The 26,398-nt window shown below is 55.5% G+C and overlaps 1 protein-coding gene across 3 annotated transcripts in view; it reads right to left on the bottom strand.

Moving 5' to 3' along the window:
• NUP188 (nucleoporin 188) overlaps window positions 1-26,398 on the bottom strand; it is a 57,485-nt gene that overhangs the window by 24,157 nt on the left and 6,930 nt on the right. For all 3 annotated transcript variants that reach the window (XM_076053187.1, XM_076053185.1, XM_076053186.1), the window contains exons 4-27: window positions 26,063-26,147; window positions 24,480-24,560; window positions 22,925-22,969; window positions 22,415-22,507; window positions 21,008-21,124; window positions 20,132-20,346; window positions 18,923-19,037; window positions 17,839-18,039; window positions 16,778-16,867; window positions 15,143-15,208; window positions 14,639-14,758; window positions 14,086-14,212; window positions 13,541-13,714; window positions 11,649-11,775; window positions 9,914-10,001; window positions 9,432-9,508; window positions 8,326-8,440; window positions 7,296-7,419; window positions 6,473-6,530; window positions 5,109-5,234; window positions 4,176-4,306; window positions 2,471-2,574; window positions 982-1,071; window positions 435-554 (exon numbers count right to left, since the gene is read on the bottom strand). In XM_076053187.1, coding sequence (XP_075909302.1) covers window positions 435-554; window positions 982-1,071; window positions 2,471-2,574; window positions 4,176-4,306; window positions 5,109-5,234; window positions 6,473-6,530; window positions 7,296-7,419; window positions 8,326-8,440; window positions 9,432-9,508; window positions 9,914-10,001; window positions 11,649-11,775; window positions 13,541-13,714; window positions 14,086-14,212; window positions 14,639-14,758; window positions 15,143-15,208; window positions 16,778-16,867; window positions 17,839-18,039; window positions 18,923-19,037; window positions 20,132-20,346; window positions 21,008-21,124; window positions 22,415-22,507; window positions 22,925-22,969; window positions 24,480-24,560; window positions 26,063-26,147 — 2,689 coding nt within the window. The remainder of the gene's footprint in view (window positions 1-434; window positions 555-981; window positions 1,072-2,470; window positions 2,575-4,175; window positions 4,307-5,108; window positions 5,235-6,472; window positions 6,531-7,295; window positions 7,420-8,325; window positions 8,441-9,431; window positions 9,509-9,913; window positions 10,002-11,648; window positions 11,776-13,540; window positions 13,715-14,085; window positions 14,213-14,638; window positions 14,759-15,142; window positions 15,209-16,777; window positions 16,868-17,838; window positions 18,040-18,922; window positions 19,038-20,131; window positions 20,347-21,007; window positions 21,125-22,414; window positions 22,508-22,924; window positions 22,970-24,479; window positions 24,561-26,062; window positions 26,148-26,398) is intronic.

The raw sequence follows: 26,398 nt of genomic DNA, 5'->3' as shown, positions 1-26,398 counted from the left end.
GGCGCGCGCACGCACGCACGCACGCACGCACACACGCACACACGCGCACATACATGCACGCGTACACACAAAAACAAAGATCCCCTGTAAATCCTTAAACAGACTGTTGGGGCAAGTGCTGTTAGTGAGCACCTTCGAAAGCTGAAACGGCACACTAGGTGGTGGGTGGCCAGCACCACGCCCGGCCGGCTTAGTCTCCCTCGCGGCGATGTTTACACACCGCGCCAGGTACTCATTTCAGACTGAGTCGACCTAGGCGAGGCCCAGGACCGTGAGCGGGAAACCAAACTTGGGTCGCTGGGTTCGTCGCGCAGCGCGCTAACTGCTCCCCATTATATATACACACACACACACATATGAGACACGCGCATGTGTGCGTGTATGTATTTATGTATGTGTGCGTGTGTGCGTGCGTGCGTTTGTTCGTTTCTCACCTTGGAGCCGCTATCCGCGCCGCTCTCCGGCTGCAGGTCCAGAAAGAGCTCGATGAGGCCGGGCTGGGTCTCCACGGCAACCGTCAGGAACTCCAGGATCATCACCTTGATTCTCATGTCCTGGGCACACGGGGGCAGGCAATGCGTGGTGAGTTGGCACACGGAGCAATGCGTGGTGAGTGGGCACACGGAGCAATGCGTGGTGAGTGGGCACACGAGCAACGTGTGGTGAGTGGGCACGCAGTGTGACGTGTGGTGAGAGGGCACACGGAGCAACGTGTGGTGAGTGGGCACGCAGTGTGACGTGTGGTGAGTGGGCACGCAGTGTGACGTGTGGTGAGTGGGCACACGGAGCAACGTGTGGTGAGTGGGCACGCAGTGTGACGTGTGGTGAGTGGGCACACGGAGCAACGTGTGGTGAGTGGGCACACGGAGCAACGTGTGGTGAGTGGGCACACAGAGCAACGTGTGGTGAGTGGGCACGCAGTGTGACGCGTGGCGAGTGGGCACACGGGGACTGTGAGGGCTGTTTGTGAGGAGTCTGCACCTCGGTGGGTGATCGCAGGCGGCCGATAAAGGCGTCCCGTATGGCCGGCGCATCTCCGCCGAGACAGCCGTACACCGACATGGGCGCCACCTGCCGGCACACGCTGCCCGTCACTCACACGGCACGCGCCACAACGACAAAGATCCCCCATACGGCCTCGAGAAGACTGTTGGGGCAAGTGCTGTTAGCGAGCAGCAATTACGAAGGCCGGCACGGCGCACGAGAGGGTATGTGGGGCCAGCACCGCGCCCCCGTCACCTTTGTCTCCCCGATGGTGACGTTAACGCACCGCAACAGATTCTCGTTTGAGGCCGAGTCGACCTAGCGGAGGCCCAGGATCGGTTCAGATAAATGTCACCGGTGTTGGCCATGAGCGGGAATGGAACTCGATTCGCCAGGTTCGTAGCGCCGCGGGCTAACCGCTGCGGCACCGCTCCCCGCAGCGCCAGCACGTGCCACACAAACGTGTGCCAATGAGCCAGCACCGTCATCGATTGTTAAGACAACATTATGAGACCTCCTTTGCCAGAAACAAGATATAGGAATAGGCTTTACCCTTTTAACTGACTAGGCTCTAAGAAAAGCTGTCTCGGGTGTGGACCAATCAAATTCAAGGACAGTGCGTATTATTATCAGAGTTGTCTTTTTTGTTTGCATTTTGACTGCTTGTGTTGTGGTTATTGCAAACATGATGCCTTGAATAAAGGTGTCAGTTTTTGTGCCAGTTAAAAGGGTAAAGCCTATTCCTATGTTAAGACAACAGTTTAATTATTTCATTTCACACATCAGTCTAATGATTTAAATTCACACATCATAAAAAAAAACACGCTCTTAACCTGATAAATTTTTCTTACAATCTCTTAACTACTTTATTTAGATTCTGGAAATGCACTTGCCAATAAAATCCGGTAGTCCAGTGGCCGATCCGGAGTTCGCAAACGTAAACAAATGCTGCTAGGGAATAATGATGCGGGCAGCCGGTAGCTGATGGACACATTCCTGTTTCACGTGTGCTTACGATTCCTTTGACCTCTAGCTGTGCCCGGGCACGTAATAAAACGCAAGTTTAACTATAAAATACATTTTTAAAACAATTTTAAAAATTCAACGCATCCATCACTTGAAAAGAGGACGTTACTATAGCGGTAAGGTGTCCGGGAAAGTGTAAATAAAGTGTGATAACCATGCCAGCTTCATCGGAATACTTCAACAGTCAACTTTTGAAAGTTTGGATTGTGTCATCTCCGTTCAGATGCGGGGCACAATGAACTTAATAATTAATAAGTTCACCTTATCCACTTTTTCTTACCAATTTGTTTACCTCCCCGATACTTTGCACTCCCATCGTGTTTGTTGAACTGTTTGTCGTTGCAACTCTCTGACCCCCATGCCCCTATTGGAAATCTTTGATCAAGAGCTTTACAGCTCATCGGATTCTTCCTGAAGGGGGGGGGGGGGGGGGGGTGGGTGGGGCACGGCTGACGCTCACCATGGCGAGGCGCTTGAGCAGCTGTACGGCGAGCCTGGGCAGGGCGGCGTCGTGGCGGTGGTAAATGTAACGCGCCAGGATCGCCATCACGTTGCCGTGGACGCCTGCGGGGGGGGGGGGTGGACGCCGCGCAAGCCCACGCACGAGTCACGGGGGGGACGCGGGGAGGGGATTCGGGAGAGGGGACGGGGGGGGGGGTGGACGCAGGGGGACGGGACGCGGGGGGAGGACCCTGGTAGACGTCGTAGGAGACGAGACAGCAGCACTGTGACGAGACGGGAGTGAATCCCTCTCGACGGAGGCGCCGATAACTTCGCGACGCTGCTCGGGACCCGCAAAGTGCGCCGACGGACGCCGAGCACGGTAACTGGCCGCATACCCGATTAATAATCGCTCTCCGCCGTGGTGCCAGCGTTGAGAAAAAAAACGCCACTTTTTTTTCAAATTTTCTTGCTGTGGTTTTCGCACCTGATGATGATTGCTTGTGTTGCAGTCGAAACGTCGTGAGAATTTTATTGTTTTATATTTTTGTTATTTTATTTGTTACCCTTCTACGTTACTTTACCGAAAGAACCAAGAATATGAATCCCTGCAGTCACGAAAGCTTTAAATGAAATTTGGCTGCATACCGTACAAACAAAAGAAGATTTGCCGAGCTCACCGAACTCGCCGAGCCGATGACAGTGGGGGGGGGGGGGGGGCGGGGGGGGGGGAAATGTGACGCGTGTCCAGCTCGCACCGAACAACCGACTCAACGTTTCACCGCTTCAGTCGGCCACACTATGAGAATGAGATCGTTGACAGAAGGTCGCGAGTTCGATCCCGACCCTGACGCCTGCTGCTGCTGTATATTTGGAGTTTGCGTGTCTCTCTCTCTCTCATCACCATCATCATCATCACGGTAGCTAGGAGATGTTAACTACCTCGCCTGGTATACAGGAGAGCATGGGTTCGATCCCGACCCTGACACCTGCTGCTGTATATTTGGAGTGTGCGTGTCTCTCTCTCTCTCCCCGTGATCACGTGGATTTTTCTCCGGGTCCTCTGGTTTTTTCCCCTCCACGTTTAGACTCAACGTCGCTCGTTTCGAGTACTTTGCTGCTGCTATAAAGTTTCACGTGACGATGATGATGATGATGATAAGCCATCGTCATTGAGCTATCGTATGCGATAGCCAGGGTCGTTTCTGAAAGCTCCACAAGCAGCTCAGTGGGAGCCTTACCTGGTAAAAAAATATTTATAAATAGACTAGCTTCACTACCCGACTTCGCCCGAGACTTGGATTCTTGTCTTGGATTAATAGACGGCTTACGCGGAGGGTTGGGGGGGGGGATGCGTGACGTCAGCAGGCACACTGCGTGACGCTGCCGCATGCGGGTGACATCACAGACGTGACGTCACCGCTCACTTGCCGTGCAAAATATATATCAATTATTGCGCTCCCCCCCCCACCCCCCCATACAAAAATCTATTTTTAGACATTTTGCATTGTGTACACAGTCTGGAAGCAGCTACCCACATGCCAAATTTCAAGTTTGTTGCATGTTGGCAAGTGTGCTAAACATTTCCAACAGACACACACATTCACACATTTCCCTTTTTTATAAATACGTGTCGATATGTATACGAGGACTACGACCGAGATAAACGAACGCGGCCCAAACAATCGCAGGCTGGGTGGCCGCGCGACGTCGCGGCCGCTCACCCTGCTGAGTGAGCGCGTGCTCCAGCGGCGTGAGCTCCTCCGACGCTGGCTTGAGCCTCAGCGTGTTGTTGATGACGGAGAAGGCCAACTTCATGGTCTGGATGAGCGTGAGCGCCGGTCCCTCCAAAACTCTGCGACGGACACCACGGTTACAAAATTCGAGTCTACGCCCGCCCGCCCGCCCGCCCGCCCGCCCGCCCCACCCCACCCCCGCCGCCCCCCGTCACATCCCCTTGCTCTTGTGGGCAACAGGTTCGACTCCTGGGCGTGGTGGTCATCGTCAACAAAGCTGGAGAGGGGACTGCGAGCGGTTATGGGGAAGCGGAGTTGTGTTGGGAGGGGAGGGAGGGAGGGAGGGCGATGATGGGGGAGTGGGATGGAGCGAGAGTGACTCTGTGATGTGGTCAGGCTTTTCTGGGAAGAGAGGTATATTGGAAAAGCTTTTAAAATTAATTAATTACTCTCGTCCCCCCCCCCCCCCCGAGAAAAGAAACCACGTACTCCCCGATCCCCATAGGACCCATGAATAGTCCGTGAGCCACGGACTGCTAGTGAGAGACAGTGGGATGTCCCACTGTCCTCGGTACAATGTAGGTGAATGTTACTGCATCCCACACATTACTGGGGATGCGTAAAGAATCTGCAATATTGCAAGCGTGGGCACACAATCCCAGAGGTGGCCAGTTTTCAAACCCGAAAAAGCAACGGTTCAAGTTTCTCGAATCCCTCTCCGCCCATGAGCCACCCAGCACCACAAATGGGCACACCACACGCGGTCAGTTGACGGGCAGGTCGCGGTGTGGCGGTAGCAGAGAGTTTGGGCGCCCTCCGCCTCTCCCAAGATGTAACCGGCCGGCGTTTGTGACCTTTGGCACGGCGCCACGGTGTGGCGTGCTGGCGTGGCGCCGGCCGCGGCCGAGTGCGGTTGCGTACCGGCCGGGCTGGGCGGCCAGGACGGTGTCGATGGCGCCCACGCCGATGGAGAGCATGTGGATGAGGGCCAGGCCGGACTCGCCGTGCAGGAGGCTATGCAGACACACGGCCTGCAGGCTGGGACCCCTGCGCACAACGTCAACATCAACATCATCATCAAAGATAGAGATCCCCCCTCTGTGTAGTCTTGACGGACTGCTGGGGAAAGTGCTGCTAGCGAGTATCGGCGCCTATGAAGGCCGACACTGTGGCATATGATGGGGTGGGGTGGCCAGCAACACGCCCGGCGACCTTCTTCTACCGAGAGGCGTTGTTCACACAGGACACTAGGTACTTATTTGAGGCCGAGTTCACCTAGGGGAGGTCCAGGACCGGTTCAGATAATCGTCACCAGTGTTGGCTGTGTGCGGAAACGAATTCGATTCGCCAAGTTCGTGGCAGAGAGCGCTAGCCGCCGCGCCACCGCTCCCCACGTTATCATCATCACTACCAACAGCACCACCCTCACTATAACAAAATTACAAACATCGCCAAAAATCTCCCCCACTACAACTCCCGCCACCATCCTCATCACGAATACTTTCACCAATACCAACACCACCACTATCGTCACACTACCACCACCTTCACCATTACCCAACAGCACCATCATTACCAACAGAGTTACCACCATGCCCAATGTGATGACTGTCTTACCATTAATCTAGGATTGAAGCTTTCGTGACTGCAGGAATTACTATACTCATTGGTTCTTTCGGTAAAGTCAAGTATTTAGAAATGTCTTACCATTGTTTGCCACCACCAGCACCAACGACAAAAATCCCCCCCCCCACCGTGTATCCCACAAAGACTGTTGGGGCAAGTGCTGTTAGCGAGCAGCACCTCTGAAGGCCGGTACAGCACACAAGGGGGTGGGGGGGTGGCCAGCAACACGCTGTGCTGCCCTTTGTCTCCCAAGCGGCGATGCTCACAGATCACACCGGGTACTCATTTGAGGTTGAGTCAACCTAGGGGAGGCTCAGCAATGGTTCAGATAATCGCCGCTGGTGTTGGGGCGTGAGCGGGAAATCGAACTCGGGTCGTCTGGTCGGCTGCGCCACCGCTCCCCATCACCAAATACCGTTACCACCATGGCCACCATCACGACCGTCTCTACCACTGCTTACCAACGCCGGCGCCGGTGTCAAAGATCCAACCGTGCCGTCCCGCAAAGACGGATGGGAAAAGTGCCGTTCGCGAGCAACCGTTAAGGGCCGGCGCGCATGACGCCGTTAGTGCGGCCAAGCTAAGTTGGAAAGTGTTAAGCAGAAGAGACGACAGCACGCCACGGGGTGGCCCTGCCAGTTCCGGCTGTGTGGCCGTACCTGCCACTGTCGCCGCTGATGTTGAGCACAAAGTGGATCTGCTCCAGCATCAACTTTCCTACAGACACAGCACAGACGATTCCACGTAACAAATCAAATAAACGTAAACTCATTATGACGACGAAGACAACAACAACAACAACAACCGTTCACCACTAAACGGCGGTGACGTCACCCGCGGCGTCTGTGCCACGCTCGCTGGAATTTTGAGGCCACGTGAAGTGTCCAAGGCCCCCTTGGCAGGAAGTCACGGGATAGACCCAGGTGCCATGGGTTGACCGTACGTATGTTTATGTACGCATGTTGAACTTCTTTCGCTAGTATGAGGTGTGGGGGGGGGGGCGTTTCCTAATATCGGAACAGCATTAAGTGCTTGCCACAAATGATGAATGCGACCTTCTAACGTATTCGTTTGGCTACCGGAAGACAATGCAGCTCGGTGAGCACTGGACGCACACCGTCGGATCTTGGAGTACCCGTCGCGACACGTGCCAGAGAACTATCTTATTTTACCAGATAAGGCCCACTGAGCGATATAGAGCTCTTTTTCAGAAGCGACGTGACCGGACACGAGAGCTCAACGAAGTGGCTTATCATCGCGCGGGGAAATTTCTAGGAGCAGCTAAATATGAACGCACGTCGATTATAAATGTGGAGGGGGAAAAAAAAAAAAAAACGGAGGACACGGAGAAAAATCCACGCGAAAAAAAAAAACGTCACGGTCGGGATCGAACACACGACCTCCTGTATACCGGGCGAGGTAGTTAACATCTCATAGCCACCGTGCCGGAGCCGCGAGGTGCGGTGCGCGGGGGAGACCGACCGATGCACTCGCGGTGCCCGTCGGCGCCGCCCAGCGCCCACGTGCGGTACCGCGCCAGGATCTCCTTGAGCGTGAAGACGAGGCAGGGCAGCAGGCTCGGGTACTGGCTCCTCCCCACCAGGCCCTGCGCACGTCACCGCCGGGGAGACACACGGAGAGGGGAGCGGGGGGGGGGAGGAGGTCACACGTTGGCGGGGGGGGGGGGGGCGAGGCGACGAGAGGGGAGTGGGGGGCGAGGGGAGCGGTGGGAGGGGAGTGGTGAGAGGGGAGCGGTGGGAGGGGAGCGGTGAGAGGGGGGGCGGTGAGAGGGGAGCGGTGGGAGGGGAGCGGTGAGAGGGGAGCGGTGGGAGGGGAGTGGTGGGAGGGGAGTGGGGAGAGGGGAGCGCTGAGAGGGGAGCGGTGAGAGGGGGGGCGGTGAGAGGGGAGCGGTGGGAGGGGAGCGCTGAGAGGGGAGTGGTGGGAGGGGAGTGGGGAGAGGGGAGCGCTGAGAGGGGAGCGGTGAGAGGGGAGCGCTGAGAGGGGAGCGCTGAGAGGGGAGCGGTGAGAGGGGGGGCGGTGAGAGGGGAGCGGTGGGAGGGGAGCGCTGAGAGGGGAGTGGTGGGAGGGGAGTGGGGAGAGGGGAGCGCTGAGAGGGGAGCGGTGAGAGGGGAGCGGTGAGAGGGGAGCGGTGAGAGGGGAGCGCTGAGAGGGGAGCGGTGAGAGGGGGGGCGGTGAGAGGGGGGGCGGTGAGAGGGGAGCGGTGAGAGGGGGGGCGGTGAGAGGGGAGCGCTGAGAGGGGAGCGCTGAGAGGGGAGCGGTGAGAGGGGAGCGCTGAGAGGGGAGCGGTGAGAGGGGGGGCGGTGAGAGGGGGGGCGGTGAGAGGGGAGCGGTGAGAGGGGGGGCGGTGAGAGGGGAGCGGTGAGAGGGGAGCGGTGAGAGGGGGGCGGTGAGAGGGGAGCGCTGGGAGGGGAGCGGTGAGCAGAGTGAGGGAGCAGGGCGAGTGAGGGAGCAGGCTGCCAGTAGCGAGCGGTAGGGATGGTGGAGGTGTGACCTTCAGGAGGGCGGTGATGAGACGTAGGTACGACGCCGTCACGCGGAAATCGCCCTGGTGCCTCTCGAAGCCGACGAGCAGATTCCCGTAGTTCCCCGCGTGCATGCCCTCCCCGCTGAGTCGCACAGACGAAGACAACACAGATCCCCCCAAATAGCCTTTTATAGACTGTTGATGCAAGTGCCGTTACCCGGGTGTGACCTATTACACCTGGGTAGCACGCCTGGCCGCCTTTGTCTCCCCAGCGCTGATGTTTACGCCCGGCATCGGGCGCTCCGACGTACGTCGTTGCCGTGAATTTAACCCAGGGGACTGGGATTGTACCGCGGTGTGCTAAGCACTGTGCTACCTCTCCCCAACAACAACAACAGCCGCCATTCGCCACTTAAGCAGCGGTGACGTCACCACCGCGCATGCGCCAGGCCCGGATGCACTCCGAGGCGCTATGGGAGGAGTGTAGAAGGCTCGCTGACAAGTCACGGGACTGTCCCAGGTGTTATGGGTAAACTGACCGAGATCACCGACTGCTCCCTACAAAGACAAAGATCGGCTGCCTTTGCCTCCCAAGTGGCGATGTTGATGCATCGCATCATGTATTCATTTGAGGCTGCGTCGACCTCGGAAAGGCCCAAGACCGGTTTAAACAATCGTCAATGGATTTTGGCCCCGAGTGGGAATCGAACTCAGGTCGCCGGGTTCGTAGCACAGCACGCGAACCGCTAAACACATACACAAGTACACAAGTGCACACTCTGAGCCAGCCATCCGTCCGTCATTCACACGTCCACCGCTCTGCGGGACCCTGCCGATACCACCCAAACACCACCGCACTATGGCGGCCTGTTCTAGTGCCGAGAAGGTTAAGAGAGATAGACGAATAGAGATCTAACTGAGAAAACAAAAACACACGTGACATTATCGTCCCTCCTAGAAGACTAATGCCGGTAAGCAGACCTGTGGCTGCATACACCTCGAGCCGCGCAGGGACAGCTGCCGCTAGGTGCCCCCTTGACCAGACCCAAGCGGGACGCTGTAACGGGTTGCACCGAGACGTGATGAAACGTGCTTTGTGTGTTGCCGAAGAGGAACGGAGTGCGAGAGGGTACCTGGCTGCCCGTGCGGCGTTGCTCACGGGCGCCACGGTGAAGGGAAGGAGCCCAGTGTGCTGCACGTCGCTCCACACCTGCGCCGCGGCCGCCGCACCACGGGACACAGGTTGACGGCGTTTACGGCAGGTGTCCCACGTTTCACGACCTCCGTTCGGGCCAGAGGGGTCACGTTCCGCAATCGTTTTACGGTCCCCCCCGTAAGGGCGAGAGGGAGCCACATTTCACGACCTACGTTTGGGCCAGAGGGCCCACCTTTCACGGTCTTCATTACAGCAAGGGGGCCCACGTTTCACGATCTCCGTTACCGCAAGGGGGCTCACGTCTCACATTCTCCGTGAGGACAAGAGGGCCCCACCTTTCACGGTCTTCGTTACAGCAAGAGGGCCCACATTTCACAATCTCCGTTACTGCAAGAGCGCCCAAGTTTCAGAATCCCCGTTAGGGCCAGAGGGCCCACGTTTCACGAGCGGCGCACGCACCTTGGCAGCACCATAAGGCACGAGCGCCGCCAGGCAGTTCACGCACGCCGCGATGACGTCGAGCGGAGGGCTGGGTACGCACGTCAGCCTGCGCGCATGGAGACACGGGGGACATGGGAATGCGGGGACACAGGAACGCGCACTCAAAAAGAACAATTTTCACGATACGATACGTAAAAATGTTCACAATGCGATGACGATTTTTGCGATGTCCATCGTACCGCGTGTGTGTTTGTCGTCCTGTGTTTGGCGCTTTGCTGCACGTTTAGTACGAAGACAGATGAAGAGCCTTTAACTACAGCTCACCCAGGATAAGTCAGTCGTCTACTCAGCATGCCGTTAAAATGTATAGACAGCTCCTAACACGCGCATGCTGTCAGTCGCACAATACGTAATTACAGAATGACAATTTCATTTTATATAGCGTCACAACTACATCCCACAACGCTGTGCATCTCCATATATATATAAAAAAGGCAAAGTTGTGATTATGTGTGTTCAAAATGTTTAGCGTACTTCCGGACATGCAACAAACTTGAAATTTGCCATGTGGGTACTTTCCAGACTGTACATCATGCAAAAATTATAAAAATACACTTTAGGTTTTTTTTTTTTTGGGGGGGGGGGAGCTCAATAATGCATTTTTTTTTTGCACGGCAAGTGAGCTGTGACGTCAATTCTGTCATGTGACCCGCGCATGTGGAAGCGTAACGCATTGTAGTGTGGCGGTTAGCGCGCCGCACTACGAACACGGCGACCCGAGTTCGATTCCCGCTCACGGCCACCACCGGTGACGATTATTTCAACCGGTCCAGGGCCTCCCTTAGGTCGACTCAGCCTCAAACGAGTAACTGCTGTGGTGTGTGAACATCGCCACTGGGGAGACAAAGGCGGCCGGGCGTGGTGAATCCGAGTATCGGGCGAAGCCGGGTAGTACAGCTAGTTGATTATATAGAAGCGCCAAAACCTATCGCTTACAGCGACCACCGAGCAAAATGAAAACCCTCTGATAATAAAAATGAATCAACCAATGGAGAAATCGCACGAAACGAAATGGAGCACAAACACACAACAATATATATGTAAAAAAAAATATTATAACAGAGAGACGAGTCGATTAGGTCTCCACAACCTAGATCACATTCCCCCAGCTTCTCACTCGAGCCGGGCAAACATTCGCAGGTGGGGGTAGCGGTGGTGGGAAAGTTATCAAAAAAGCGATGACTAATTTAGACAAATCGGTCAAATGTCTAATGTGAGTCTTGACTTAAAGCTTTCGTGACTACAGGAACTCGCATCCTTTCGTCCGTTCGGTAAAGTCACCACGTAGATAGGTTAAGAAAACTACGACGTTTCGGTCGCAACACAAGCGATCGTCGTGACGATAATGACGCTCGCTTTGGGTTGCGATCGAAACGTCGCAGCTTCTTGTTCATTTTATTATTTTTTGAACCTATCCACGTGACCTCACCGAAAGAACCAAAGAACATGTCTAAAATGTCGTTTGCTATTTATCAGCATTATTTGAAAACTCATTTCTTCCCAATAGCTTTTCGTGTTCAGTTTCATGTCCTTCCCCGCACCTCGGACCAGCGCGGCTGCCTACGTCCCTCGCGAAAGTATTTCAACCTAAAAACACGGCCTGGCACGCGGCGCTGTGGTGACGTCACCGCCACTTAAGCGGTGAATGGCGGCCGCAGTTGTCTCGGTCGTCGTCCGCAGGGGGCGTCGTCACCTCTGCAGCGCCATGTAGAGGCGGGAGGTGACGGGAAGCAGCGGCGCCGCGAGCGAGCCGTCGGCGTCCAGCAGCTGCCGCACCAGCTGCACGATGGGACGGACGCGATCGCAGTGTCGTGCCACGTCTGCACAAGTCACGAGCACACCAAAGACAAAGATTCCCCCCCCACCCCCGCCCCCGTCAGGGCGAGTGCTGTTGGCGAGTGGCACCGGTGATGGCCGACGACGGCACGCCCGGTCGCTTTCGTCTCACCCAGTAGCGGATGTTTACTACACACCGCATCAGGTACTCATTTGAGGCCGAGTCGACCTGGGGGAGGCCCAGGACCGGTTCGGATAATCATCACCGACCGCTACACAACCGCTCCCCACCACCACCACCACCACCACATCGGTCATCAGTATTAACACCCCCATTCTCCCAATTATAATATGCATATATTTACGAATTATTATACAGTAGATGTTGGGGGTCTGTTGGCTTATCATCTGCAGTGTGGCCTGAAAGCTGGCACAAGGAATTGTCAATTACAATCCCACTCAGAGTCCAACCTATGGCCCTCCGTCTGTACACCACTCGGTGTACATTCCAGCCTGTCCATATGGCATTAATTGTCTATGCCGGCCTGTCTGTAGGCCACTCAGCCTGTACGCGACTCATTCGAAACCCTTTTGCCCGTACTGAGCAGAAACGCATTAGATTTATTTACACGTATTTCCTTTATTTTCATTACATTTACCAACAATCAGCACCTAAGGCATTTAAATAATTACTAACGTAACAAAACCAAACAGAATAATTACAATGTGCTATATTGAAGGCGGACCTCTTGCCGCGTAAAATTCTCTACCCGACAAACAGAATGCGCATTAGGAGCTGCGATTGGAGTGATCGAGCGTTTCTTTAACGACGATCAACAATGCGTCACGCCGTAAAACCTTGGATTGCGAGCATAATTCGTTCCGGAAACGTGTTTGTAATCCAAAGCACTCGTATATCAGTTGTGATCACGTGACGCTCGGCAGACAAAGCGTATACGTACGTACTGCTGCTCGTACTGCAAGACCTCGCTCGTTTATTGAGTAAAAATTTACAAAAAATTTGCTCGTCTTGCAAAACACTCGCAGACCAAGTTACTCGCAATCCAAGGTTTCGCCGTATTTTAAATGTAGCGAAGCAAATGAGCCCACCGTGAGCGCTGAGGTCGTGACGAGTATTTCCTTTCTCATTCCCGTCGCTCCGTGGCCACCCCCCCCCCCCCACCAACCACCATCCCGTACCGTTCCCGTGCCGCTGAAACGTCGCTGCGACGCCCACTTTATCGAGGGCGATATGGGAACGTGAAACAACGACCCGACGGATCGACTGATTGATGATCGTAGCGACGCGGCAGTGGTGAACGACGCGCGCGCTCCCCAGGTGCGACCGTTCTGGCCGGCTTTGACGAATTAGGTTTTCGTTTCCCCCATTGTGAAAAACTTCAGCTCGAAACGCCGCACGTGCCAAACGGAAACCAAGAGACGGCGCTCCGGGCATGGCGCTCGGGGGCCAAGCGAGTTGGGTGGGAGCTTTAGGAATGCCGGCTCCTCCTGCGCGCTGGAGTTTAACGGTCGGATTTCTTGGGTGGTTTTTTGCAGGAATGTATTCACGCGAATGTCCAGTGACATTCTCACGTACGTTAAACTCCTTTCGCACCGTACGTATCCAACCCGTGACAATCGGAGTTGCGGCGGGGGGGAAGGACAACAAACTTAGCACAAAAAAGGTGACCTCCAAACTCCGGCGAACTCGAGGTTTCATTGCGCGTAAATGCCGTGGGACAGGCGGCACCGGCTGTCGCCAAACCCTTCCAAAACCGCCACGCCGACGGAGGAGGGAGGATCACTCACCGGCGGTGGACACCACGTGCAGCAGCATCTCCACCTCGCAGGCGAACAGCGCCCACGCGCTGTAGCCAAACTCCCAGTGCACCAGGGCGGAGGGGCCGCCCGGCGCGGAGGGACCCAGGGGCAGCACGCGTCCCACCACGCCCTGCGGCAGCCGCATGGTGGTCCTCCCCGCGCCTACGCAACGGTACACCGCGTCGTCAGCGCTTCGCAACGTTGGCCTTGCAGAGCATGCATTCATTGATACTGGAGGAATCCGATGAGCTATTAAGCCAACTATGACCTTACCGTGCCACCAATAATGGATGGTTCGATTGCACCACCACCACCACCATAAAACATGGTCTAACTGCTCCATCACCACCACCATCACCGCCAAAAAATGCTCTAAACGCTCCACAACATGACCCAGCCAACGCAGCCGTCCCTGCCGGAGGAGGAGCTCACCGATGGGACTTTGTCCAGATCTTTCACCACCACACCACCACCACCACCACATGTCCAGGTGCCTCAGTAAGGGGGGGGAGGGGGGAGTCCAGAGTGCTCACCGAATGGGTAAAGGTGCCTGGGTGCCGTCGTTCTCCACATGGTTCCGTCTTCGGACGCCTCGATGTCGCGCGGCCTCTGCGGCACGGCCTCGGCGTAGCACGTCATCTTGTCCAGGAAGTTGTAGACCTGAGTGCAGGGCAATGTCGCGCCGTGGGCGGCGAGATGTCAACTACCTCGCCTCGTATGCAGGAGGTCGCTTTCAGATGCTCTTCTGTGGCCGTCTGGAACGCGCTCTTCCTTCCGATATTAGGAAGCCACCGGAGCGACGCATCTTTTTAATCATCTAGATTGAAAACTCATTTCTTTAGAACTGCTTTTTGTGTCGTTTGTTGTCCGTCCCCACGCACCTACGATTAGCACGGTTGCCTACGTACGGTGCAAAAAGAAGTTGAACATAGATACATACAAAAGCCATGCCCAACAATTACCCGGATTTAACCCTCCAATGCCAAAGACATGAACAAACTGTCGCTGTCAGTAAAAGATATCATGTTTTTAATGCATGAATTCACACATACAACGCAGATTGTCACAGGCCTCGCTCACACCCACCCGCTTGGCCGTGGCCTGGCTGACCACGGTGGCCGTGAGCAGCTGTAGCAGCGGCGCGCACGCGTACGGGAACTGCGCCGCAGCCGAGTCCAGCAGCATGGCCAGACCTCCCGCCAGGCCCTGAGAAACGGCGCGGCGAGGATGTAACCACGGCAGGACAACACCACGGCAGGACAACACCACGGCAGGACAACACCACGGCAGGACAACACCACGGCATGACGACACCACGGCAGGACAACACCACGGCAAAACACCACAGTGAAGACAGCGAGGCAAGACAACCCCAGGGCAACATAAGACCACGGCAAGGCAATACAATTGTAATGCAATAGTACGGAAGGACAATTTAGCACGGCACAGCTATCATATTGCTATACTACGGTGTGGCAACCTTTCGCACTGCATGCTGGTGTGGGTGTATATGGTGGTACAGGGTGGTGCGGTGTGGTTATGTAGGCCGCGAGTGAGTGCGTACGTGAGTATGGGCAGTGAGGCACTCACAGCGTCCCAGAAGGCTTCCGCGAGAGCAGGCATGCTCAGCACCTCGCACGCCACGTCCATCAAGTCCTGCGATCAACAAGGAACAATATTCTGGGAGTTGGCCAGGTGGCTCAAGGGTCAGAGACACTAAGCTGTGACTCAGGGGTCAGACATTGAGCTGTGAGTCAGGGGTCAGAGACACTGAGCTGTGACTCAGGGGTCAGAGACACTGGGCTGTGACTCAGGGGTCACAGACACTGAGCTGTGACTCAGGGGTCAAAGACACTGAGCTGTGGCTCAGGGGTCAGAGACACTGAGCTGTGACTCAGGGGTCAGAGACACTGAGCTGTGGCTCAGGGGTCAGAGACACTGAGCTGTGACTCAGAGGTCACAGACACTGAGCTGTGGCTCAGGGGTCAGGGGACACTGAGCTGTGACTCAGGGGTCAGAGACACTGAGCTGTGACTCAGGGGTCAGAGACACTGAGCTGTGACTCAGGGGTCAGAGACACTGAGCTGTGGCTCAGGGGTCAGAGACACTGAGCTGTGACTCAGAGGTCAGAGACACTGAGCTGTGACTCAGAGGTCAGAGACACTGAGCTGTGGCTCAGAGGTCAGAGACACTGAGCTGTGACTCAGGGGTCAGAGACACTGAGCTGTGACTCAGGAGTCAGAGACACTGAGCTGTGACTCAGGGGTCAGAGACACTGAGCTGTGACTCAGGGGTCAGAGACACTGAGCTGTGACTCAGGGGTCAGAGACACTGAGCTGTGACTCAGAGGTTAGAGACACTGAGCTGTGACTCAGGGGTCAGAGACACTGAGCTGTGGTTCAGGGGTCAGAGACACTGAGCTGTGACTCAGAGGTCAGAGACATTGAGCTGTGACTCAGGGGTCAGAGACACTGAGCTGTGACTCAGAGGTCAGAGACATTGAGCTGTGACTCAGGGGTCAGAGACACTGAGCTGTGACTCAAGGGTCAGACACACTGAGCTGTGACTCGGGGGTCAGATACACTGAGCTGTGACTCAGGGGTCAGGGACACTGGGCTGTGACTCAGGGGTCAGACACACTGAGCTGTGACTCAGGGGTCAGACACTGAGCCGTGACTCAGGGGTCAGAGACACGGAGCTGTGGCTCAGGGGTCAGGGGACACTAAGCTGTGACTCAAGGGTCAGAGACACTGAGCTGTGACTCAGGGGTCAGAGACACTGAGCTGTGATTCAGGGGTCAGGGGACACTAAGCTGTGACTCAAGGGTCAGAGACACTGAGCTGTGGCTTGGGGGTCAGAGACACTGAGCCGTGACTCAGAGGTCAGGGACACTAAGCTGTGGCTCAGGGGTCAGAGACACTAAGCTGTGGCTCAGGGGTCAGAGACACTGAGCTGTGACTCAGGGGTCAGAGACATTGAGCTGTGACTCAGGGGTCAGAGACATTGAGCTGTGACTCAGGGGTCAGAGACACTGAGCTGTGACTCAGGGGTCAGAGACACTGGGCTGTGACTCAGAGGTCAGAGACATTGAGCTGTGACTCAGGGGTCAGACACTGAGCTGTGACTCAGGGGTCAGGGGACACTGAGCCGTGACTCAGGGGTCAGAGACACTGGGCTGTGGACCCGCGCGTGCGTGCGCGCGTTTCACAAGTGTCGCTCGCTCACCTGGGGCTCTCCCAACGTGCCCTCGTCGAACAGGCCGAGCACGAAGGACAGCAGGCCGTAGACGACCGCTCGCGCTGTGCTGGACGTGCACTGCGCGCGCGCGCGCGGGACACAGAGAGAGACAGACAGACAGACAGCCGGCAGTAATTCTCGCCGCTCGCACCATCGCAGCCGTTAACCCTTTGCACCGTTTCCGAGACGCCCGCGATTCGCAGGTTGTGGGCAGTCACCGTTCCACCGCCGATTCTCGTGAACGCGATTGAGCGGCGGCGGCGGCGACTCGGCCGTTAGTTTTATTTAGAGAGGCGCAGTCGTTGGCGTCGTTGTTGTTTTCAAAGACGTCGCTGCTCGCCGTAGAGGGCCGCAGCGGCACGACCGCCGCACTCTACGATAGCCGGCACCAACACTGTGCCACGGCCTTGCGGGGGAGCCTCGGTAGCGATGACGTTGTCCTAATTAAAATTTTCTTCCGAATCGGAATTAAAAACTGATGATGCGCATCATCGGAATGGGAAACGGTTAACAGCGCAGCCGTCCCGAATTCCGCGTTAACTCGGGGGAGAGGAGTGCACCGGTTTTTCCATTTTATTAACGAAACCGCACGCCCCCCCAATTTATCTTCCTTGAAGAGTGAATGCATCCCCGTTTACACCTGATCTCACTTCTCTCATCTCTCACTACTTGCCCCATTGCCTCCTCCACGCTCCAAGCCTCCTGCTACTCCCTAACCCCCGCCCAAGTTACAAGCACCCTTCCCCCAACCGCTACCACTACCCCTACTGCCAACTCCCTGCCCGCGCCCGCCAGCTACAACAAGGCCTACCCCCAAACTCCTACTATCCTCACCCCTATCACATCCACATCATGACGCCAACCCCCGTCACTACCCCGACCCATTTCACTACCCCCAACACCCCTCCCTTAACCACTCCCACCTGTCCACCTGTCATCATAACGACTTTTACTAACAACCCCACTCTGCAGCTCAACCACTACGCTCTCGTGCGCTACGCGAATCTACGCAAGACAGGAAGGCGACGGGGAGTGCGCCGCTGCCTTACGCCGCTGCCGCTGAAGCCGGGCGCCCGCAGCAGGCGGCCCACGAGGCGGAACGCCTGCAGCTGCACGGCGGAGCGGCCCAGGCGGCGGGTCGCCGACTTGGGGTCGTCCGGCAGCGCCTTGTAGCGCAGCATGGCCCACGCGAGAAGCACGGGGCCGTGAATCTCCAGGTCGCCGAGGCTCTGCAGCAGCTGGTCCAGCTCCTGGCGGACCACGGAGCCCACGGCAGCAATGGCGTCGTCGTCAGCAGCAGCAGCAGCACGGGCAACGCTACCATTATTCACAGCAATGCGGCAAGTCCTCGTTTAACTCGGCACCACCGCTTTCAAGCGCTCTTTTCGCGAGCAGTTACGAAGGCCGGAATGGCAAACCACAAGGTAAGGTGGCCAGCACCGTGCCCGGCCGCCTTTGTCTCCCCAATAGCGATGCTTACACCCTGCACCAGGTACGCATTTGAGGCCGAGTCGATCTAGGGAAGGCCCAGGACCGGTTTAAATAATCGTTACTGGTGTTAACCATGAATGGGAAATCGAACGCGTGTCGCCGAGTTCGTACTGGTGCACTACCGCGTGCACAAAGACACCGTTGGAGCAAGTGCTGTTAGCGAGTAGCGCCTGCGGCCGAGAAGTCCCGGAGCTTTGTGCGCAGCGACAGGCCAGGCAGCTTCCACAGAGCGTTAAGCAGCTGCTGAAAAGATAAATGCTGCTCTAACCGATTTGCAGCGAGACCTCTGCAGCCAAACCGGAAATAGCCATTCACACACTGCTCAGATATAGGAACCCCTCCACTCTCTTAAAGAGCAGGACCACACAATAGAACACAGATAAAGAGCCTCCGTGTAGCCTTACGCGGCACCACCACGATCCAGCGGTGTTAGCGAGTAGCGCCGATAAAGGCCGGCACGGCAAACGAGGGGGTGGGTCGCCAGCACCACACCCGGCCGACTTTGTCTCCCAAAGGGCGATGTTTACACACCGCACCATGGTACTCATTAAAGGCTGAGTCGACCTAGGGGAGGGCCCAGGACCACCACCATCAATAACTCCACCACCATCGACATCGGGCACCACCGCCGCCGCGCCTCACCTTGAACACGGCCTCGTCCTTGACCAGCTGGTGTTGCTCCACACAGTCGCCCTGCGCGCACTTGGCCAGGAACTCGATGTCCATGCCCTCGATGAGGAGGAGCGCGCAGAAGTACCTATCAACCGGTGCAACACACGGGGGGGGACACGAGGCCATCAAACACCGAGTGTGGGCACAGGGTGTGCATGGGTGTCTGGAAAGCAGAAGTGTAGTCGCGAGCACGCTGCGCTACGTGTGGATATATATGTGTAGAACTTCTTTTGCACCGTACCTAGCCAACCGTGCTCATCCGAGGTGCTTCTAGCCCGGCGGCCGTGAACGGGTAATCGCTCACATCGGTGACTAATATCTGAACCCGTTCTGAGCCTCCCCCCTTGGTCAACTCGGCCTCAAATAAGCACCAGGTACCATGTGTAAACATTGCCACTGGGGAAACAAAGGCAGCCTGCCGGCCGTGGTGGTGCTAGCCACCCAACTCCTCGTTCGCCGTGTGAGCCTTCGTAGGTGCTGTTCACTAACACACACACGCATGGCGTGGAGCGGTGCGCCACTGCACACACACACACGCAGACACGGTGTGGAACGGTGCGCCACTGCACACACACACACACGGTGTGGAGTGGTGCGCCACTGCACACACACACACGCAGACACAGTATGGAACGGTGGGCCACTGCACACACACACAGACACGGTATGGAACGGTGTACCACTGCACACACACACAAGGTGTGGAGCGGTGCACCACTGCACACACACACACACAGACAGGGTGTGGAGCGGTGTGCCACTGCACACACACACAGACGCGGTATGGAATGGTGTGCCACTGCACACACACGCAGACACACAGACACGGTATGGAACGGTGGGCCACTGCACACACACACACACACGGTGTGGAGCGGTGTGCCACTGCACACACACACACACACGGTGTGGAGCGGTGTGCCACTGCACACACACACACACACGGTGTGGAGCGGTGTGCCACTGCACACACACACACAGACATGGTATGGAACGGTGCGCCACTGCACACACACACAGACACGGTATGGAACGGTGCTCCACCGCACACACACACAGACACGGTATGGAACGGTGGGCCAATGCACACACACAGACACGGTGTGGAACGGTGCGCCACTGCACACACACACACACAGACACACAGACACACAGACACGCACGGAGTTGACCACTGACCCGACGCGGCTGACGAGCATGGCGCTGCCCTCGTGCGGCGCCTCCAGCCCCTGCAGCTGGCGCAGGCCGAAGCTCTGCGCGTGGAAGAGGCGCGCGAGGCGCAGCAGCGCGTGTGGCTTCATCTCGAAGTAGACGTAGTAGAGGAAGAGCAGCTCCAGCAGCAGGCACTGCTCCCGCAGGCACTGCTGCGCCCAGCACGCCGCCTGCCGCTCCGCCTGCGCCAGCAGCCGACAACCGCGTGAGGCCACCACCCTTCCCCTCGACGCCCACCGGAAGAGAATCTCGAAACCACTGCCTGCCATCTGTCCGATTCGCCAACCCTCGGTGCCTCCAGTTCCGGATTGCAGGCTGCCACGTGCAGCGTCGCCAACCACCGCCCGGCAACGGCTTCTGCCAGTGGGCGTTCAATAAGCGTGGTACCTCCCGAGGGGCGCCGGGGGGGGGGGGGGGGCTGGCTCGGCAAATGGTGCCGGGCTGGCTCGGCAAACGGTGCCGGGCTGGCTCGGCGCGCTCCTGACGCGGCTCGGTGGCGAGATGTTAACTCCCTCGCCTGGTATGCAGCGGGTTTGTGCGTTCGATCCCGACCACGACGCCTATGTATGTGGAGTTTGCATGTCTATACACTGGGTTCCTCCGGTTTTCGCCTCGACGTCCAGAATCAACAAGACGCGTTTAGAGTATTTGGCTGCTAGAATTTTCCGCACGTCGATAAGCCACTTCGCCGAGCCGCCAATTTGTGATAGCCAGGTCGCTCCCTGACAAAAAGAGCTTCGTAGGCTCAGCGGGGCCCTTTACCCAGTAAAATTAAAAAAAATTATTTATAGTCTATAGTACGGTGGTGGAAATCGAGTCCGGGGTCGTACATCCCCCACCCACCATGTTCCCGTGGAAGTGGCAGAGCGACGAGCGGAAGCCGAGTCGCTCCTCCAGCTGCTCCACGTGCCGCGAGGTGAGGCTCTGCTGCAGGCGCTCCAGGCAGTCGGCGTACACGGCCTGCGGCACCCCCCGCGGGACCAACAACATCGACAATAAGGCGCGTCTTTCGTTGGCGTCCATTCATTCGTCGGCGGCGGCGGCGGCAGGCCACGGTCTATCCGCTGCAGGATGATCGCCCCAAAACAACCGGCAGCTCTCACGATTTCGCAGATCCAACGACCCGCCGAGCAAACTGCACACCGGCTGATTTAGTCGCTCCATCTCCGAGGTGGACACGGTACGCTCCTTAGTTGCCGCCCCATCGTTGTTATTAACAACTGAATCCCTTCCAGCCATGACGTGTGTCCTGCCCAAGCCCACTTCTGCACAGGGGACCGCCTGGTGGCACCCATCCCTGTGCAGCACAATGTAATAACAGCAAACGTATTCAACATGAACGGACGTGCGGGCAGCATAACACACCGGTCCTCATAAAACAGTCTTAAATCAAAATTTTTATCAGCAAATCTGTTTGTCAGTATATTAATTGAGTCTGTTGCCACGTTTCACGTGATTCGAAGGTTTATTGAGCCTACTGAGACTTGCTAAAACAGGTCAATATTGACCGTTGATTTGGGTCCGTCTGAATCGAGGAACTGTCCGACCAAGTCCAGGGCACGAGTCATATCAGCCTTTGGAACACGCAGCCAGCCGATCAACATCAGGCTGGGTGCTGCTATGGGGCAACAGACTGCGAAGATTCGCGTTCGCTGCTCGTAACGTCCATCTTCCGACTGCTTTTACATCGTAAGAACTGATTTTGACGCACCACCCCGCAAGATTTTCTGACCGGGGTTTGCGAATAATTATTGCGGAAATGTTTTTGAAATGTATTTCATACCGCGCACCACCGCTGTGCCGCCAATGGCAATACGTTAAAATATGCCTTCCGCTGCGAAGTGGGCCTTCAAAATACTTCACGCGATAAAAAAGGTAGGAGGCCATGTGTGTGCCGGGCGACACCGTCCAAATATGCCAAGTAAAAATTCTCGCAAGCCAATTGCAAGAAAGAAAAAAAACCACATGGCAGGCTGATGCCCACTTGCTGGTCGGTATCACTCACACGAGGGAGAGCTGCCACTGGGGGTCCCCCCCCCCCCTTTGGCTACACACAGCAACAGGGCCACCGAAACGTCCGAGATGAGATGTAACGCAACGGCGCTCACTCGGGAGTTACGAAGAGAAGTGCAAGCACCCAATGCGCGCAAATCCTCATCCTTCGGGGTAAATAACCACCGCTCAGCAGGAGCAGCAGCAGCAGCAGCAGCAGCGCTGGGGTAGCTCCAACGACAAGCCGGAGAAGCTTACCCGGTAGGGGTGCCTCTCATCCTGGAAGAAGGTGAGCAGGTGCAGCACACAGCGCAACAGCGACAGCCGCTCCTCAAAGTAGTACTCCCGCACCTGCAAGGCAGCAAACGGGGCGATCGCGAGCGTCCAGCAGACGTGATGCCGAACCGTGGCACCGCAAGCGGCCAGCACACACCCTGATTCGCCACAAAAGTGTGTCGGTGGCTAGGAGTTGCTAATTACCTCGCCTGGTGTACAGGAGGTCCTGGTTTCGATCCCAACCCTGACACCCGTAAATTTGGAGTTTGCATGTTCTCTCTCTCGCCGTGGCCGTGTGGATTTTTCTCCGTGTCCCCCCACATTTAGAAACATGAGTATTTGGCTGCTATAAAATACCACGCCATAAGCCACTTATTTTAGCTACCATCTGTGGCCAGGTCGCTTCTGATAAAGAGCTATATAGCTCAGTGGGCCTTACTCGGCAAAAATAGATATAGTTTAGCAGTTTAATAGAGTGAATCGGAGACTTACCTTCACCATCAGCGCTTGCGAGTGCCGCTCATCTTCCAGCACAGCCTGTGGTGGAAGCACGGAAGCGAGCGAGTTCAGCACAAGCGCAGACTCTTCCGCAGCAAAAGGTCATGGGAAAACACCAAGGGCTTCGCGACTTGCTCTTGTGCTGGGGAACGGCTGCGAGCGGTGAGATACCCGGGAATAGTTACGAGTGGGGAAAGATGAGAGCGGAAGAATTGTGAGAGAGGAGATGAGAGGGGAACTAATTGTGAGAGAGAGAGAAGACAAGGGGGAAGAGCCGCGATGGGGAGCACGCTAGGAAACAGCTGCGAGTGAAGAGTCGCGAGGACGAACCGCGAGCGGGAAGACTGGAAAAACGAGGCGTGGTTTGTGGCAGCCGCTCGAGAAGGCACACGGCAGAGGGGAACCTTGGACCGAGCCGCCGAGCGATACTCCCGCCCGTAAGCCCCCCTCCCCACTCCGACTGATGCCTGTTGTTTGTGGAGTAACTCATGCAGCCAGCTATGGCTCCAGGATTTGGTGTTACATGTTATTTATGTAGTTTATTGTTAAAATTCGGTCACAGTCCCTGTGATCACTGTTACGTTGCAATTATGGCTTTATTTTTTGGTGATTTGGGAAACGTTTTTTTGGTTTGGACATGTTTGTTTTGTTGTAGTACGGAGTTAGACTGATGGCCTTAATCTAAGCTTTCTTGTGGTTGTTGTTTGACTTGCATCCCACTGGGATTTTTTTGCACACAGCGTCGGTGTACGGTGCTATTTCAGGAATATTTTGCTGTTTTTTTTTCATGGATATTCTGTTTGCACAGTCAACACAAAGTCACTTTAAGATGTTTTTCTTGTTCGTGTTTTTGTTTTTTTGTTTGTTGTGGTTGCACCCGATTCAAGAGCCGAATGGCTCACAGGGCTATACCAAAATAAATAAACTGAAACTGAAAACTCACTTGACTGGGGCAGCGGGGTGCCAATTCCTCCCCCCCGCCCCCCCCCCCCGCGCCGAATTTCAAGTTGCTGCCCGCGGGGGTTTCTGTTCCCTTTCAAGGCGTTGGGCGTTGTCGTGCCGGGCTCACGTTGTGTTTGGGGAGGGGGGCGAGTAATAATAATCTAGATATATGTATAACAGGGAAATTTGTGAATGTGTGTCTGTTCGAAATGTTTAGCATACTTTCCAACATGCAACAAACTTGAAATTTGGCATGTGGGTAGCTTCCAGACTGTACACAATGCAAAAAGTATAAAAATAGACTTTTGTATTTTGGGGGGGGGGGGGGGGGGCGCAATAATGGATATATTTTGCACGGCAAGTGAGCGGTGACGTCACGCAGTGTGCCTGCTAACGTCACGCATCCCCCACCCCACCCCAACCCTCCGCGTAGGCCGTGTATTAATCCGAGACAAGAACCCAAGTCTCGGGCGAAGCCGGGTAGTAAAGCCTAGTATGAAATAAAATAAAAATGTCTAGATAGTAATGAAAAACCTAACAAATAAATAAATAAACAGATAAATAAGAAACAATGGAGGCGGTGCAACCGAGTGGGGCGTGGCCCCACCTTGAGCTGCTCCTGGGCGGCGCGGTAGTCCTCCTGAAGGAAGTTGTGCAGCAGCTCAAAGCTCTGGAGTTCATCCAGTCCCTGTGAACGGCAAAGAGTCTTCACTCTCACTCCCTCCTCGCTCACTCACTCACTCGCTCGCTTCGGCCTGGCCACGCGTGCAACCGTTGCGTTTGGGCGAACAAAACTGTTTCGAATGAGACGGGGGGGGGGGGGGGAAATGAGAAACATTTAAAATTAAGAGGTAATGACGCGACGCCAAAATCACGGCAGGTCATTCATGTCAATAGTTGTAGGCTTTCTACTTTGCTTACATTTGATCTGTGTTTGTGAGTGTTGTTTTATTTTTATGTACAGCGCTGTGAGATACTTCAATATGTTTCAGTTTCAGTTTCATTCATTTGGTATAGCCCCGTGAGCCATTCGGCTCTTGAATTTTGATTTAAAGCTTTCGTGACTGCAGGGATTCATATTCTTGGTTCTTTCGGTAAAGTCACGTAGAAGGAAAACAATAAAATAATAAAAACAAAACTTTACCGAAAGAACCAACAATAAGATCAAGATTATAATTAAATTGTTACGCGATTACATTGCATTCGGTGGCTTTTGCCTTTTAATTGAAAGCCTTGCTGAGGCTCAAGGCGATTTCAGGAGGGTCCTTCATTGAGAATTTTGGCCAAATCCATTTCGTCAGCGTTGTTGTTACACGTGGAAGGAAACTGGGGTAGCCAGAACAACCCCAACAATGTGGGGGGTTAACAATGAGCGCTTCGCACATCCAGATTCGAGAATCCATTACAAGAACATTGAATTTGTGTTTATTCTTAATTTGAAGCTTTCGTGACTGCAGGAATCCATGCTCTTGGTTCTTTCGGTAAAGTCACGTAGGTATAAAATAAAATAAATTGTGTTCATTGCTTAATATAGAACATCTAAATACGACTCCATCACAAGACGCTCGAGAGATAGAGTGGGCATGTGTTGGCCATCGGCAGACGAGAAGAGGAAGTGTCTTGGAGTTGAACAGGAGCAGGGAGCCAACAGCACCGGGAGCTGGGGGAAGATAGTTATAGACCCTGGCGGCAGCAGAGGAGAATGAACGACTTCCGGTTGATTAAAGGTTGATAAAGAGATGGTTGCTAGAGTGGAGGGGTGTACAATGAGATGAGGGGTTGGAGGGCGCGTGGGGGAGAGTAGCGCGAGATGAGAGGTAAGAGGCGGGAGAGTGTGTACAGGTGAGTAGAGTGAGATGAGAGGGGAGAGTTTGGAGGGCACGGAGGTGAGTAGAGTGAGATGAGCAATAGCTGGATGCATGGAGGTGAGTCGAGTGAGCAGAAGGGCAGAGTGCGCGGAGGTGAGTCGCCTGAGATGCGAGGGGAGGGCCAGGCTGCCCTCCCATCTAACGGCCATCTTGCAACCCAAGCCTAACAGGCGGGCATCCCATCCAAATACCAACCAGGCTCAAACGCCCGCTGCTTTAGCTTCCGAAATCGGACGAGGCCGAGGGCGTTGGCTGGCGTCTCCGTCGGACCGACTTTGCCGCGACGTTTTCGAACACAAAACCGCCGCGAGCGACACCTCACCAGGAATTCGCTGAGCTTGACGCTGAAGCCCTTGAGGGATTCATCCGCCTCCTTGTCAGCCTGCAGCTTCTGCGCGGAGGCGTTGCTGCGGGATAGTGGCATGCATTCGCTGTAAGTTAAGACGAACCATCGACATTGGTATCTCATCGGCCGCGTGGGGAGAGGCCTCTGTACGCAGCGTGTCCTCAAAAGACGATTGAGATTATTTCGGTGCGATAAATGTTCAAACGATGGGCAACTTTGTTGAGCTATCATTTGTGGCCTGGGCGCTTCTGAAAAATAAGTTAATACCTCAGTGGGCTTTGCCTGGTAGGATGGGGATGGTTGAGTTTTGTT

This window comes from Petromyzon marinus, chromosome 59 (genome assembly GCF_048934315.1).
Source record: "Petromyzon marinus isolate PM22_M1 ecotype Great Lakes invasive population chromosome 59, UKy_Petmar_22M1.pri1.0, whole genome shotgun sequence".
Taxonomy (NCBI): Eukaryota; Metazoa; Chordata; class Hyperoartia; order Petromyzontiformes; family Petromyzontidae; genus Petromyzon; species Petromyzon marinus.
Note: the sequence above shows the minus strand (reverse complement) of the source record. Positions and strands in the feature narration are given on the sequence as shown.